The sequence below is a fragment of the Phoxinus phoxinus genome (assembly GCF_949152265.1).
Source record: "Phoxinus phoxinus genome assembly, chromosome: 11".
NCBI classification, from domain to species: domain Eukaryota; kingdom Metazoa; phylum Chordata; class Actinopteri; order Cypriniformes; family Leuciscidae; genus Phoxinus; species Phoxinus phoxinus.
Window position 1 is genome coordinate 13552327 of NC_136886.1, and position 15102 is coordinate 13567428.

At 36.7% G+C, this 15102-nt stretch overlaps 1 protein-coding gene across 1 annotated transcript; it reads left to right on the forward strand.

Moving 5' to 3' along the window:
* The first annotated feature begins 1225 nt into the window (after positions 1-1225).
* Positions 1226-15006, forward strand: slc35d1a (solute carrier family 35 member D1a). The gene is made up of 12 exons (XM_079628739.1): positions 1226-1486; positions 2334-2367; positions 2466-2552; positions 2667-2734; positions 2832-2903; positions 3013-3081; positions 3352-3454; positions 4438-4530; positions 10469-10536; positions 11250-11328; positions 11405-11487; positions 13043-15006. The coding sequence occupies exons 1-12, from the start codon at positions 1341-1343 to the stop codon at positions 13149-13151; spliced, it is 1011 nt and encodes a 336-aa protein (XP_079484865.1). The 5' UTR covers positions 1226-1340; the 3' UTR covers positions 13152-15006.
* Positions 15007-15102: the final 96 nt, after the last annotated feature.

A 15102-nucleotide genomic window follows, 5' to 3' on the forward strand; every position in this document is an offset into this window, starting at 1 on the left:
CAAATTAACGCCAGCTAGTAGGCTACAAATGCAAAGTGCTTATATTTATTTGTAGGCTACATTTAAAAATGACATCAGTTTGTGCCTTATATTGTGATCTCACATAGCAGATTATTTTAGTCAGAGTTGTAACAAATACATGATGCATGCATGCAGTTTTGACACAGCTTTAATCGCCTTTTTGATTATTTCACGAGTCAATTGACGTCAAAACACGCCGCATTTGCGCACCGTATTTGCACAGTACAACGTCTGACAGGACAGTAAAGTTAGTTTTACTGACATTTGGCCTGACAAAATCTCATCTTACCGAAGATAGCCAACTGATGTAGGACAACGCGCGCCGCTTTTCTCAGCATCTGACAGAAGTGTCACCAGCTTTCACACACATCTTTCAAAGTGGCATCAGAAAAGGTTTACGCTTGTTGTTTCTTTGACTGCACACTAGCGACGGTCTTGCAACCCACCAGTTGAGAAACATTGACTATTTACTATGCGTATATCACTGTCTGTTGTTCTGCTGAAGCTCGTTCGGCACCTGCACATTTCCGCACTCGTTTGACTTGCGCTGGCGCTGAGGTGCAGTTGGAGTGCGCGTCTCACTTTTTTTTTTTGTGTGGTCTTAAAGAGTACGGTTCTGCGTTAAAAAAACGTAATTCTTGACGATAAAAAAAGAGACAGAAACAGCAGTTGTGAGAGGGGTGGCCAAAGGGGTGGCCAAGCTTAGGCAAAGGGTGGCCACGGCCACCCCTGGCCACCCCCTAGATCCGCCCCAAGCAATCATAGAGCAATGGGCTGCGAGGTCTCAGGAAGCCTCATTTTGCCATCATCAACTAATACTGATCAACTAATATAGAGATAGCCTACTCATTTTAAAATCTACTTTGAATACAATATCAGATAACAACAACAAAAAAGAAGGAAAACACGCTTTGTTACATGTTTAGCTTTTATTATTGCACGCAATTCGCGGGACATAAAGTAAAACCAAACGAGAAACACAAGTCCAAGCGCAAAAGGTGATAAAGCGAAACAAATATTTGAAATATTTGCTTACTTGATAACACAGCACGTTTAAAAATACAACACAAAAATACATGCAGACTTTTGTATATTGTCCAGTAAATATCAAATAAATACAGCCAATAATTTCCCCAGCACATTATAGCCAGATACATGTTCAATACTGTCGCTCTGGTAAATAGCTTTCAGTCAGTTGCCGCAGGGTGGCGACAGAGAACACCGTACTTTCGAATGTCGTCACAGCATACGTATCACTGTAAACATGGCGGAAAGTCAGATTCGTCAACGTGGGGAGGAAGAAAGGCGCTGCGTTCAGAATGAAGCAATGTGAGTTGGGGAATGAAGCGGCAGGGATGGCGGACCAAAAGTCAACGGTACTCTTCAAACTTTCAGCCGCGGTTTTTTATGGAGTCAGCTCTTTCCTTATAGTTGTTGTAAACAAGAGCGTCCTGACTAATTACAGGTAAGAGGACTTTAACTAGAGTTACATACTCTGTATTTTACAAAGTGCTTGACTATCTGTCTATGCAGAATATTTGGGATAGTTGGTAACATCGTTTTTGCAGCAGTATCAGTGAAACGGAGTATTTTTCTCGTAACAAAACAGTGCAATGTTATTACTATACATTAGGTACATGTCGAGTTAATACCGTTGACACCATCGAATGTAATTCCATAGGATTATTTAGCGGTATTTTGGTAATTTAGTATTTTTCGCTGTGACTTTGCCAAGTATATACTTCCTGGATCAACATATTTTGTCAATCTTAGAACAACATTCCTGATCGAAAACACTATCCCTACCCCTGAACTTAACCATCATTTATCCCTAAAATCAGAGGGAAATAACGTTATTGACTGATGTAAGTTAGCAATTGACCCAGGACATAATCTTGACATAAACTGTAAACTTTTCTCTCAAATTTAATTTGTTGATTGGAATGTTGGTTCAGGAACATGTAGCCTACTTGGTGAAAACACGTTTTGTAAAAATAGTGAGCCAGCCGACTAACGTTACCTGGCTAGAACAATTTAAGAAGCTGATTATACATTGTTTAACTTAAGTTGCAAGAAGGTGTATAAATGGTGTAGATTTATAAACATGCAATTGTTAAATACATGTGTTTAGTATGGACTAAATTGAGTCACTGACAGAGAATAACATTTCCCAATCAAAAGCACATTGCATGTGATGGTTCATTTTCATAATAGCAATCAAGTTAGTAATAATGCTACTTTTTCATTTTAAAACAAACAAAACAAAACCTCCATGCCTTCAGCCTTTGCTAAAAAGCAGTCTTTCCAAACAGGTTCCCCTCTTCAATATGTGTTGGCATTGGGCAGGTGAGTTTTCTTTTTTTCTCACTTTTCAATGCCATACTTTGGACTTTACACATTAATAGAGCAGAGCGGCAATTACATTGTGTGACTTTCCTCTGCAGATGCTGGCAACAGTTGTTGTGTTACGGGTGGGAAAGGCCCTCCGGGTGATCACCTTCCCTGAGTTTGATGGTAGCATACCAAAAAAGGTGAGGAGTGCTAGTTCATGGGACCAGTACCTACATGGGACTGCAAGACAGTGCTGCTTTGTAATATGTTGTCCACATATTGCTTGTTCAATATCTAGCTTCTTGTAATTGCAGACGTTTCCGCTACCTCTTCTATATGTAGGAAATCAAATAACGGGACTCTTTGGAACAAAAAGACTTAAGTATGATACAGTACCCATTAACATTACATGTCTGCCTTTTTTTGTATGTTATACACTTATATATTTATATATATCAATTTGTTTTTCCTTCCTTCAGTCTGCCAATGTTTACAGTATTGAGGAGGTTTTCTATTCTCTTTACAATGCTGGCGGAGGGTATCTTGTTAAAGTAAGTAAAGTTCTGTATTTACTATGGAAATGTTTCTGATAGCTTACATCTAATTAATTAACATTGATTATGATTATACAACTATCATTGATTATGTCTGTTGTTACAGGAAGAAATTCTCTCGACCAGTTCAGCTTACAGTATTTACTATGATTCTAGGGGCCTTTGTAGCTGCAAGGTAAAAAAAAAAAAAACATTCTTCCCACAGTGACGCATTGTTTTTGACCAGTACAATTCAGCCTTATCTTGGTTGCTTGAAGTATATGCCTATTATTCACTGCTGTATGGAGTAAAGTCAATGTTTGCAAAAACTGTCACAACACAGATGTTAATTATAAATCACTATTATCATTGAGTATGAGGGGAAGACTGCAACTATTTCTGTGCACATTTAATAACATAACTTATGTTCAAGTCTTTGATAAGTGCCTTTATATTTCTTGTGCAGTGCTGACTTGGCTTTTGACCTGCAAGGGTACATGTTCATTTTAATGAACGATGTCTTAACTGCTGCCAATGGAGCTTTTGTGAAACAGAAACTTGATTCTAAGGTAAGAAAGGCAACACATTCATGATCAAGATTACTCAAAGACCTTGAGTGCTCCCTTAAGCAGCAGCTTATCTCTGTAGTCGTTAATTGAGAAATGTTGCTTTCCTGTGCTTGCACAAAATTAAGCAACTCCTCATACATTGTAATAACTGAATGATCCTGATTTTAACCCTACATTTTCTGAATTGCTATTTATGTTCTGAATGTCATGAAGTAATTCACTGCAAAATGTTAATTTGCTTTGCATCGTTTTTGTTCATGGTTTTTGAGGATATGTCTCACAACCTCTCCATGCCTGCATCTGCCTAATTTGGGGTTCTCCATGTGACAGGAAATTAGGAAGCATTTTGTCCTCCTTTTAAGATTTAATAAGCCTATTTCTTTTGCTATCCTAACTTCAATCCTATCGGAACAGAATCCCATTTTGGATTTAAAATCTGTCGAGAACCACTGTTTTTATCGTTTTTGTGTTGAGTGCTTTCTCATCTGTATTTTTGCTGCATCCAATCCGAGAAAAAGTAGTTCACATATGCATGTTCTAACCGCTTCAAGCGCAGACTTCAATTTATTTATTAGATATGCCTATGGTTGAATTTGTTGAAACAGAAAGTGTTTGGCAACCTGAGTGGTGTTTATTCTATTACCCCACTGACTGACTTGCACTGAATGTGACCTGATATGTGTTCTATTTGAGGCCTCCAGATGAAGAGCTAGTAGTTTTATGACAGTGTTCATTGAAGAATGTGGACTACATAGAAAGATTTATCTAGAGCACTGACAACTTAAACAAGGAAGCCGAGATTATGCTCCGTTCCTGAAAAAAGACCTGTGGCCCTCTACAGCTGTTTACATACCATCTAAATGTATCCAGATCTAAATGAAGATGATCTGGTTCTCTTTTAGCTAGAGGGTGCGAGAGAGGAGGGAATCATGACATGGCATTACTGTACCTGAGTTTTTTCTTGTTGTCTTTCGGTTCTATAGGAGCTGGGGAAGTATGGCCTGCTCTATTACAATGCTTTATTTATGATACTTCCAACTCTGCTTTTAGCACATGTCACTGGAGATATAGACAAGGTAAGTCTCATGAACACACTCACATTTATTGTTTTATTGTTATAGCGCTTCGCAGCCATTTCATATCGCATACCCAACCCATCACTTGATTGTAACTACTTAACTAAAACGCTCCCACACAGTATTTTTCTTTTCCTCCCTTTTGTTTTTAAACAATTGCTGTTTAAAGGGTTAGTTATTAATTGCTCGCCCTTATGTCTTTCCTAACCGTACGATTTTCGTTCATCGACCATTTTTTAACTGCTTTGATACGTTTGATTTTAGTAATGAAATCCAGGATCTGAGAAATACATTTGAAGATGACCAGTACCCTGAAATAGACCAAAAAAGAGTGGAAAAAGCATTCCGCTCAGTAAAAGTAACTAAGAGTCACGGACCTGACAAAATATGTGGTCGCTTACTTAAATCTTGTGCAAAAGAACTGAGTCCTATGTTCCATTTTATTTTTAATAAATCTTTACAGACACAGCATGTACCCAAGGTCTGGAAGGATGCGGTGGTAGTCCCTGTTCCTAAATCAAGTTGCCCTAAAACCTGTAATGATTTTAGACCGATTGTTCTCACGTCGATTTTAATGAAAATCTTAGAAAAATTGGTAACTGAAAAATACTACTGAAAACTGAGCATGTACTGGACCCCATGCAGTTTGCTTATAGGCAACACAGAGAAGTAGAAGATGCCACAGTTACCTTGTTGAACTTAATTGTTAAACACTTGGAAGGAGTTGGGTCTCACGTTAGACTCTTGTTTGTTGATTTATCGTCCGCTTTGAATACAATTCAACCACATATTTTAATCAGTCGGCTGGCAGAACAATTCGACCTGAGTAAAAATCTTGTGGGTTGGATTCTTCATTTTTTAACTGATAGGACACAACGAGTTAAGGTAAATGGACCGCTGTCAGACCGAGTCTCCTCCTCAACTGGCTCCCCTCAAGGATGTGTACTTTCGTCCTTACTGTTTATTCTCTACACAAACATGTGCCAGAGTAAATATGAAAATAGGACCATTATAAAATATGCAGATGATTCTGTAATTGTTAGTAGGCTTCAGGACAATGAGGCCTGTCACGGGCTGATAATCGATGACTTTATCACGTGGTGTGAGGAGTCCTACCTTCAATTATACATAATAAAGACAAAATAAATGATCATTGATTTTAGAAAACATACTCACACACATGAAGTCACATCCATTAAAGGTAAAACAGTTGAATGTACTGAATCCTACAAATATCTTGGGATAATTATCGACTCAAAATTTAATTTTGTAGCAAATTGTGAAGCTGTGTGCAAAAAGGGGCACCAGCGTCTGTTTTGTCTGAGGAAACTGTCTTTCTTTAGCGTTGACAACCATGATGGTCTTATTTTATCGAGCTTTTATTGAATCAATTTGATCTTTTTCTTCGGTGTCATGGTTTGGGAATCTATCTTTAAAGAACAGAAATTCCCTAAATCAAATTGTTAAATGGTCTAGTAAGCTGATTGGAGTGTCTCAGTTTAGCCCAGTATCTTTGTATACCAGACAGTTACAGCAGATAACTGGGTCAATTTTAAATGACGATGCCCACCCTCTGCATAGTGAATTTCAACTTCTTCCATCCAGACGAAGGTATAGAATCCCAAAGTGCAGAACTAAGCGGTATAAAAATAGTTTTGTCCCACCGGCCGTTAATCAGAGGAACAAAATGCATAGATGACATAGAAACTATGCTAGTCATCTATTTATATTTAATTATTTATTTATTGTCAAATGTTTATTGTTTTTGTTTGTCTAAATGTATGGATGACACTCTGACACTGCAAACCAAATCTACCTACGGGTACAAATAAAGGAACCTGAAGCTAAACCTGATCTTCGGAACACAAATGAAGATATTTTTTATGAAATCTGAGAGCTTTCTGTCCCTCCATTGACAGCTATACGCAACTACCAGTTTCAAGCCCGAGAAAGGTAGTAAAGGCGTCATAAATGTAAAGTGTTAAATAAATGTTTTCGCAAACAAAGCATTCGCATCACTTCATGAAACTGAGGTTAAACTACTGGAGTCACATGGATTACTTTTATGATATCTTAACTACCTTTCTGGGGCTTGAAAGTGGTAGTTGCGGGAACTGTCAATGGAGGGACAGAAAGCTTTCAGATTTAATTAAAAAGAAAATCTTTATTTGAATTCCGAAGCTGAACGAATGGATTACGGGTTTGGAACAACATGGGTAATTAATGACAGAATTTTCCTTTGTGAACTTTACCCTTTAAACAAGTGGATCCTGCAACTGTTTAGCTTAATGAGAGTCTGCAAATTACTGCCTAAAGAAAAGTTTAGCTTTTTTCCCTTTGTGTTTTATATAATGACCAGTTGTAGGTGCTCTAGGCATATTTTGTCCTTGATTGGTTTCCCCTATGTTGTAGTTGAAAATGACAGTAAAAGAGTGCAAGAGTTTGTTCGGGTTTACAGTGAAAGGAGTTGTCTTTTTTTTTTTTTAAATCAACACATCAATGATTTATATGATCCTCCCGTGACCCACCCCCGCATCACTAGCTAAAGAGATGCGCTATAATTTAAGACAATATTTAAAGGGGTGGTTGATTATGATTTTACTTTTCTAATTTTAGTTAGTGTGTAATGTTGCTGTTTGAGCATAAACAACATCTGCAAAGTTACAATGCTCAAAGTTCAAAGCAAAGGGAGATGTTTGCTTTTAAAGAAATCGCTTTTTTAAGGACTACAACAAACGGCTGGTAGGGAATACACGACATTCTTCAGGGGTTAGTGACATCACCAACCCTAAAATTTACATAAACCCCGCAGTCCATGTTGACTTTTGAGACTGCAGAACACGCAGTCCATGTTGAGAAGAGGAAGAGTGGTTGTAGTTGAGCACATTTGTGAGTCAGCTCAAACTGTAGCATCTGTCTTTTCACATGCAATAGAAAGTCACTCTGTATGCATCTCACAACAGTTCCTAATATACGAGCGATTTATAGATTATCATGACAGAATACTACCCTGGAAATCCAGAGTTCTCGCGAGAGCACAATTTGAATTTGCTCAGCGAGTAACTCTGGTGTCGAGTAATAATGCTCATTAAATATGCCCCTCTATCTGAGCTGCACCAATCACATCGGGTTATCTGATATAGGCGGGCCAGAGGCGAGATGACATTAGTCATTCATAAACATTGCAAGATGGCTATGGATGAACATCAATTGTTTGAAACGGCTTTGGGCGCTACAATGAGTAGACGTGATAAATGTGAAGTTGCAAAAGAAAGAACGCCATGGATCAGGAGGTCAGGTGAATTAACAGACTGCAATAGCCTGAGCTTAAGTTGGACCCAACTTTTCAAATGTAATCAACATTTTCCAAAGTACTAGATGTGTTGGGCTATTTAACATGACATTTTATTATGCTGAAATTAACGAAATTACTCGATAAAAGATTTGTTCATTTTGCTGAACGAGATTTAAAGATCTGAGTGAGTAAAATGATCCAAACTTCCCACTACTACTCCGTTGGTAGTTAAGCGTACGTGTATTGTTGTGATTGGTCGTAGTGTTAGCCAATTGCCTGCAGTGAGATTTTCAAATGCATGCTTGGTGCCGCCCCTCGAGCTGGCCGATTTTCATTAATCGACACCGGACCATAAATCTTTCAGATTTAGGTCTGGATTTCCAGGCTAACAGAATATGCTAATTGAAGATAGTTAACTCCACATCAGCAACATAAATTCATCAACTAACCATTCAGAGACGTCATGTTGCATTCTACGTGTTGTCACTTCTTCTTGAGTCTCCATCTTTGTCTGTTAAACATAAAAGGCAGTTTCTGACATTTTAGTGCGTCTGCGTGAGGTAATAGGAGCTGCTAACACCCAAGCTCTTGAAACTCTGCCCTCTGTGCCCGGGAGCAGCAGCTCATTTGCATTTAAAGGGCCAGACACAAAACGATGTGTTTTTGCCCAAACCTCAAAAAGTGACAACTTTAAAGGAACACTCCGACTTTTTGGGACTTTAGCCTATTCAACGTATCCCCCAGAGTTAGATAAGTCCATACATACCTTTTTCATCTCCGTGCGCGCTATAAGTCTGTTTGACGCACCCACCGCTAGCCTAGCTTAGCACAAAGACTGGATGTAAATGGTTGCAGCTAGCATACTAATCCAAATAAGTGACAAAATAACGCAAACATTTTCCTATTTACATGTTGTGATTTATATAGTCACAGAGTGTGCAAAAAACAAAGTCACATGAAACAGACATATTTTAACCGTATAAATACTGGGAACTATATTCCCTGAATATAGGGGGGAGTGATAACCGCAGCGCACCTGAGACGCGCTCTGAACGAACTCTCTGCTCCTCACCACGGCGCGTCTCAGGTGCTGCGGTTATCACTCCGCCCAAGTAACAGTGCTTCGCCTTCAGAGAATATAGTTCCCAGTATTTATACGGTTAAAATATGTCTGTGTCTCATTTGACTTTGTTTTTTGTACACTCTGTGACTATCAAATCACAACATGTAAATAGGAAAATGTTTGTGTTATTTTGTCACTTATTTGGATTAGTACGCTAGCTGCAACCATTTACATCCAGTCTTTGTGCTAAGCTAGGCTAGCGGTGGGTGCGTCAAACAGACTCATAGCACACACGGAGATGAAAAAGGTATGTATGGATTTATCTAACTCTGGGGGATAAGTTGAATAAGATAAAGTCCCAAAAAGTCGGAGTGTTCCTTTAACATGCTATATAAAAATATCTGTGGGGTATTTTGAGCTAAAACTTCGCATACACACTCTGGGGACATCAGAGATTTATTTTACATCTTGTGAAAAGGGCATTATACCACCCTTTTAAATTTTAATTGCTTTAATTTTCATTTATTTATCTTTTGTAAAGTGTGCTGGTTGTTTAAATGTTTGTCTTTTATAGGCTATTCTGTAACTACCATTTAAAAATATATATATATATATATATATATAATTTTCTCTAGTGATGGCCTTCATGGATATTGGCTCATTAATAAAATGTTTCTTGTTCTTGAACTAGTTACATACATAGGTAGTTTGGTCATGCTCCGTTATATATAAGATATTGTTTCTACATACCAGACCTTAATTAACCGCAGGACTAGTTATTTCTAAGAGTCCCATCTCTCAACAAGACCTCATACATACCCGTAGATGATCTGGCAACCACAAACACACCATCTGCTCAGCTGCAGCTCACATTGCCAGGGAACGCACATCATTAGTCGTTTGGAACGACTGTGCACTCTTGTCATGAATTCTTTTGAAATCATAGCAAGCTGACTGAGATAAATTTCAGCATGTCTGTTCCTGCCTGAACGCTTTTCCCATGAAGAAATAACTGCAATTTCTTAGTCAAAAAGTGTGCTAGTTGAGTAAGCAGCGTGAGCACAAGGCTCAGTTGTTTGGGAGGTTAGGATGACAGGGCCCTGCTCCATGAATACCTCATTTTATTTAGCTCAGTTTGTTCACAGGGAGGCCCCAGTTTATTTGGCAGGCACTGCTTCAGGAAGGAGAGAGGACAGGAGGCAGTGTGTGTATGCACAAAGCCACCATTATACCAGTCAGTGTAACTATCAGATTGAATGTAGTAGCTTAAGTTATTCTTTAGGTATATTATTTTTAGGTGAGTTCTTCACCTGTTTTAAGATGGGTTGAGTAGATTTCTGTTGTTTTCAACCCTCCATTTGAATAGATTTTTAACATTTCTAATGAAAAAATTAGGTTATATGGAAAGTCTTTGTTGTACGTATCTGTGACATTTTACCATGCAAGATCTTGACCTACATATTTCCCTTACAATTTTTCTGTGAAATTTAATGATTAACTAAGGCAATTAATCTGTTTATGTTTTTATAGTGTGTCATATTTTTTTCATTCATCCCTAAATGTATTTTTCCTCTCTTTAGGCTTTAGATTATGAAGGCTGGTCAGATGTGCTTTTTATGAGTCAATTTATTCTCTCTTGTATAATGGGGTAAGTAGACATTTAACAAATACAAAGTTTTTATTTCAAATGTTGTTTATGCAGTTTGACATAACTGTTTAATTAAATTTGGTGTGATTACAATAAAACTGATTGTCAGTAAAACGGTCATTTTAATTTTCACTATTTGTATGGTTTTAATTGCCATCAAAATTCAACAAATGAAATATCACCAAAAAATGTATCCCATCATAGAAATGCAAACACCAGCGGGCAACAGCAGGTTGCTGTCTTTACAGATATCAATTTAAGTTGATAAAGTACTGAGGAAGATTACTTTTTTAATTCAATGCATTTTCTCATGGACTGCAGAAGTACTTAAAGTCACTGATTATATATTTTAATGGATTGACTAACTTTTCGCATTGAGTATTAAGGTGCGGTCACATTTACCATTGTTCGGCACATTTTTGCAGGACAAGTCCAGTCATTTCAATGGGAATCAATCTGCATGTTCTGGGGTTTCCTGTGAAGGCAAAAAGTTTCCCACACACATTAAGCTCATGTTCATATTGTCATGCAAATTCATTATACTGACCAACAGAAGAGCTGCTTGTTTTGAAAGTGTTAGCATTGCTTTATATTGACAATGTACCTTTTTTTGCCAGCCAAATTTCGCCAATGTAACCGCACCTTTAGATGAATGATTTCAAGAATTTATCATTCAGCAACATTCATTCTATCTTCTGTTTCTTCATTTGCAGGTTCATTTTAATGTACTCCACCGTACTTTGCACTCAGTATAACTCTGCGCTAACTACTACCATTGTTGGCTGCCTAAAGGTAAGACTGTTTCTTAAACATACCAAGACACATCATCACTGCTTTTGCTATATTAATGACTTTTCTGTCCCTGCAGAATATATTAGTGACATATATCGGAATGGTGTTTGGTGGAGATTACATTTTCTCATGGACTAACTTCATTGGTCTGAACATCAGGTATGAATTAAGCTTTTCTCAGAAGGAAAGAGATGGGGGATGCCAGTGTTTCCCCTAGGATTTTTTTAGTTTTTTTTTTTTTTCAAAACTACTAGTGCAGCGGAGCAGGTGTGTTACGGATCCGTGGTGGGTTAGGGTCACAATATTTATAGGTATTTAGCAGTGATATTGTTGGGATTTTCTAGCTAATTGCCTAAACAAAATATGATAGCATTATAATATAACAATATGTAATGACAAAGTTTAAAGTGGTTCATAAATTAATTAAAAACATAAAAAAGCAAGACACACCTGATGCACATTTAAGGCCCTATAAAATCTGTTTTATTTTTTAATTAGTTTAAATAAATAAAAAATTTGGCAAAAATTTTTAGTAATCAAAAAGGCATGTCTAATTAATTTAAATCATGAAACTTACAATTATTAAACTTATGACTTTTTTTTTTACACAAATTCTGTTGTTTTTCCTGGTAATTAAATGAAGACATAAAACATTAATTTAAACTTTGTCAAACATCTTGTTGCACAATGAGCTTTACTGTAAAAAAAAAAGAGTGATTATTTCTTCAAGTTTTGATAATTTATTTGTATTAATGTTAGTATTATTATTACATTGAGACGTATCTATCTACTGTACATCAGTAATATATTTCTGTCAAGTTAAACCAAAGTTTTATTTTGACGGGTTGCCGTGAAGACCTTTGAGTTTCTGTGTTTATGACATGATGGTAGTTTTGAAGTGAATCGGTTAAATTCTCACAAAGTGACTTTCAGAGCGGACTAGAGACTGGAGACGAAGTTCATGCATTCGTGTCCTCATAAAGGCAAAAGACAGCGCGAGCGTCACATGTGCTTGCAAAGTTTTTTTGACTGTATTCCGCGATTCCGTCTGCGTTTTCGGCATCGTGATCTTTATTTAATATCCTAATGATTTTTGGCATAAAAGAAAAATTTATAATTTTGACCCATACAATGTATTGTTGGCTATTTTCACAAATATACCGTGCTACTTGTGACTGGTTTTGTGATCCAGGGTCACATATACCCAGGCCCACATCTCTGGTACGTGTTGAATCCACATGTACCAGACTATGTGGCTGTCTGGGTAGGGCCTGTTTGTTCTTCATTTTCTATATGTAGAGTTTAAGAAACATGCCTTATTTTTTTGTAATTAATTAAGAGAAGGTACACCGCCATCTTACTCTGACGAAAATGACTTGAACGCACTGCCACAACATCCCACCTCTTAAATACGAACTTCCCACATTTCCCAGGCTTGAATGCAGGAGCTTAACTATTAATGAAGAAAGAGTAACATGTAAATAAGAAATAAATAAAAGTAACCGTAATAAAAAAGTAAGAAGTGCAAGTTTTTAGGATTGTCAAACTCTTTGACATTTTTACCCAGAAAAAGTTACTGTAGGAGCTCGCGCGTCAGTTTTTTTTTGGGGGGGTGTCTTCTTTCAGGCCCCCCCCCCAAAAAAACAATGGTAGGGGAAACACTGGATGCAATAATACATTGTGACGCTAATGATAAATGTACTTGTCTTTTCAGTATTGCCGGCAGTCTGGTGTATTCCTACATTACCTTCACAGAAGAGCAGACCACCAAACAGAGTGATAATGCAAACAAACTAGAGGTCAAAGGGAAAGTAGCTGTATGACCAATGGTTGGATGCTGCAAAGCTGTGTCTGTAAGTTTTTGTATTTCTTGCAAGAGCAAGTAAGCAGAAGTCACTCCTAGGATTTTCTTGTTTGTTTTTGTGATATGAAGAAGATATTGACTGTAAAGGCGACCGCAGGTGCAGGCAGGACATTGTCTCAAATGAAAGAGCTTCAAACATACTGGAATATGTTGTTCCAGAGTAAATATTTGCCTGTCAATTTTCACTTCTGTGAAGAAGTTGTCCGTTACAAGTTAATGGAATAAACTGTTTTCCTTGGCATGTTGGACACTTGTCATAAAATGGGAATGATGACTGTCATTATTGTTGAAACACCTGTTGTATTGCCTATTGAAGAGTACTTTTAAATATGTGTTTTAGTCCGTAAGACTATTTATTCTTTATGAGAGTGTTTTTTTTGTTCGGATTGGAAATTGGTTTTATTGTTGGGTAAAATGTTTTCCTAGCTATGAAAAGGGAGTTATTTGATACTTTTTTAAAAAAGTAGTTATTTGACATTTCTGGTACCCTGTCGAGTTTTACATGAATGTTCCTTCAAAACCTGCATGGTAAATGGAATGTGAGTGTTTGAGTGTTCAAAATAAGGTACATGTGTGCAACTTAAGAGTATCTTGATAAGCTTTAAAGAAGAAATATATTTTAAGCATAGTGTTAGTGTTCAACTGGACAAATTCGTATAGCTGATTTTGTATTTGGGAATGGGATGTAGTATCTCCATTTGCTTTGTACTGATGGAATCATGGTTGTTTAAAGGCAAATGGTGTAGTAATTGCACTTTAACCGTTTACAGCTTTTCTCAGTTGTCAGTGTGAGTATTAATTTTTGCAATAACATTGAAATACAAGTTACAAGAACATTTCAGTATTTTGATCTGTCTTTGTTAAACCATATTATGGTTGGGATGAATCAGAAAGAGAGAAAAAATAATTTCTTATACTTGTGTTGGCATTTTTGACCATTTGATAACATCACAGGTTTCTCAGTAATGTTTTGTGCTATACATGTTATACATCTGGATATCCTGATGTATTCTGTGGTTACTGAATGAATGTCCATTCTAATTCATGTATCCACTTTTTGAATACTACTTTTGTCTATTGCTTTGAGATTCTGTTTTACAAATAAAGTGCTTTTTTGCGCTTTATATTTATCCTCTTATGTCTTCAAAGGCTTTTTTGTTGCAGATATATTTTGTTCAACTTGTTCTTTTTTTTGTGCAAATTTTTTCACGTTTTTATACAGTTTAGTTAAAGAAACTCCTGTCAAATTCATGTCTACAAATGCTCAGTGATTGTATCAGTGAGAAATGGGAAATGTGTAACATTTAAAATAAAACCTCAATTCAAATAATCTGTCCTTTTCCCTTCTGATGTTAAATAAAATGCTTTTCTTTTTATTTATTTTTCTTCTCACTGTCTATTCTTTCTGTGGCAATAAATTGTGTACTACTTTCCCTACAGTTTAAATGTATATGATTTGTGTTACATTATCACAAGAATTGCCTAACAAATACAAATTAAACCGCTTACGATTAATATCGGGGGGAACAATCATGGTAGAGGTAAGAGTAATTTGTTGAAGAAAACACAAAAGTCTCAAGTAATGTTAAATACAGATCGTATCCATTCAAAACCCGCTGTTCAAAAAATATAAATTCATAAGCGAGCCCATGGCTTGAAAATGCTAATTTTCATGCAGTTTTTAGTTCTACAAACTGCCTGCTTATAGGATTTCAAGAAGCAAACACCTATGTTGTGACCTGATCCATGTAAAATAAAATACTGCAAGTGGTAGAACAAACCAGTGATTCTTGTGAATGTTATTTTGAAGAATTAAAAAAAAAAAAAAAAAACACACTGACAGAAGCCGAAACTGGCAGATTCTCAAAAGCTAGTACTTGATTAAAAAAAAGAAAGAATACATTTACTTT

Coding starts and splice junctions, on each gene's coding strand:
- slc35d1a (XM_079628739.1), top strand. CDS start 1,341: ATGAAGCAATGTGAGTTGGGGAATGAAGCGGCAGGGATGGCGGACCAA. Junction 1,487..2,333: donor AGCGTCCTGACTAATTACAG/GTAAGAGGACTT, acceptor CTTTCCAAACAG/GTTCCCCTCTTCAATATGTG. Junction 4,531..10,468: donor TCACTGGAGATATAGACAAG/GTAAGTCTCATG, acceptor TCCTCTCTTTAG/GCTTTAGATTATGAAGGCTG.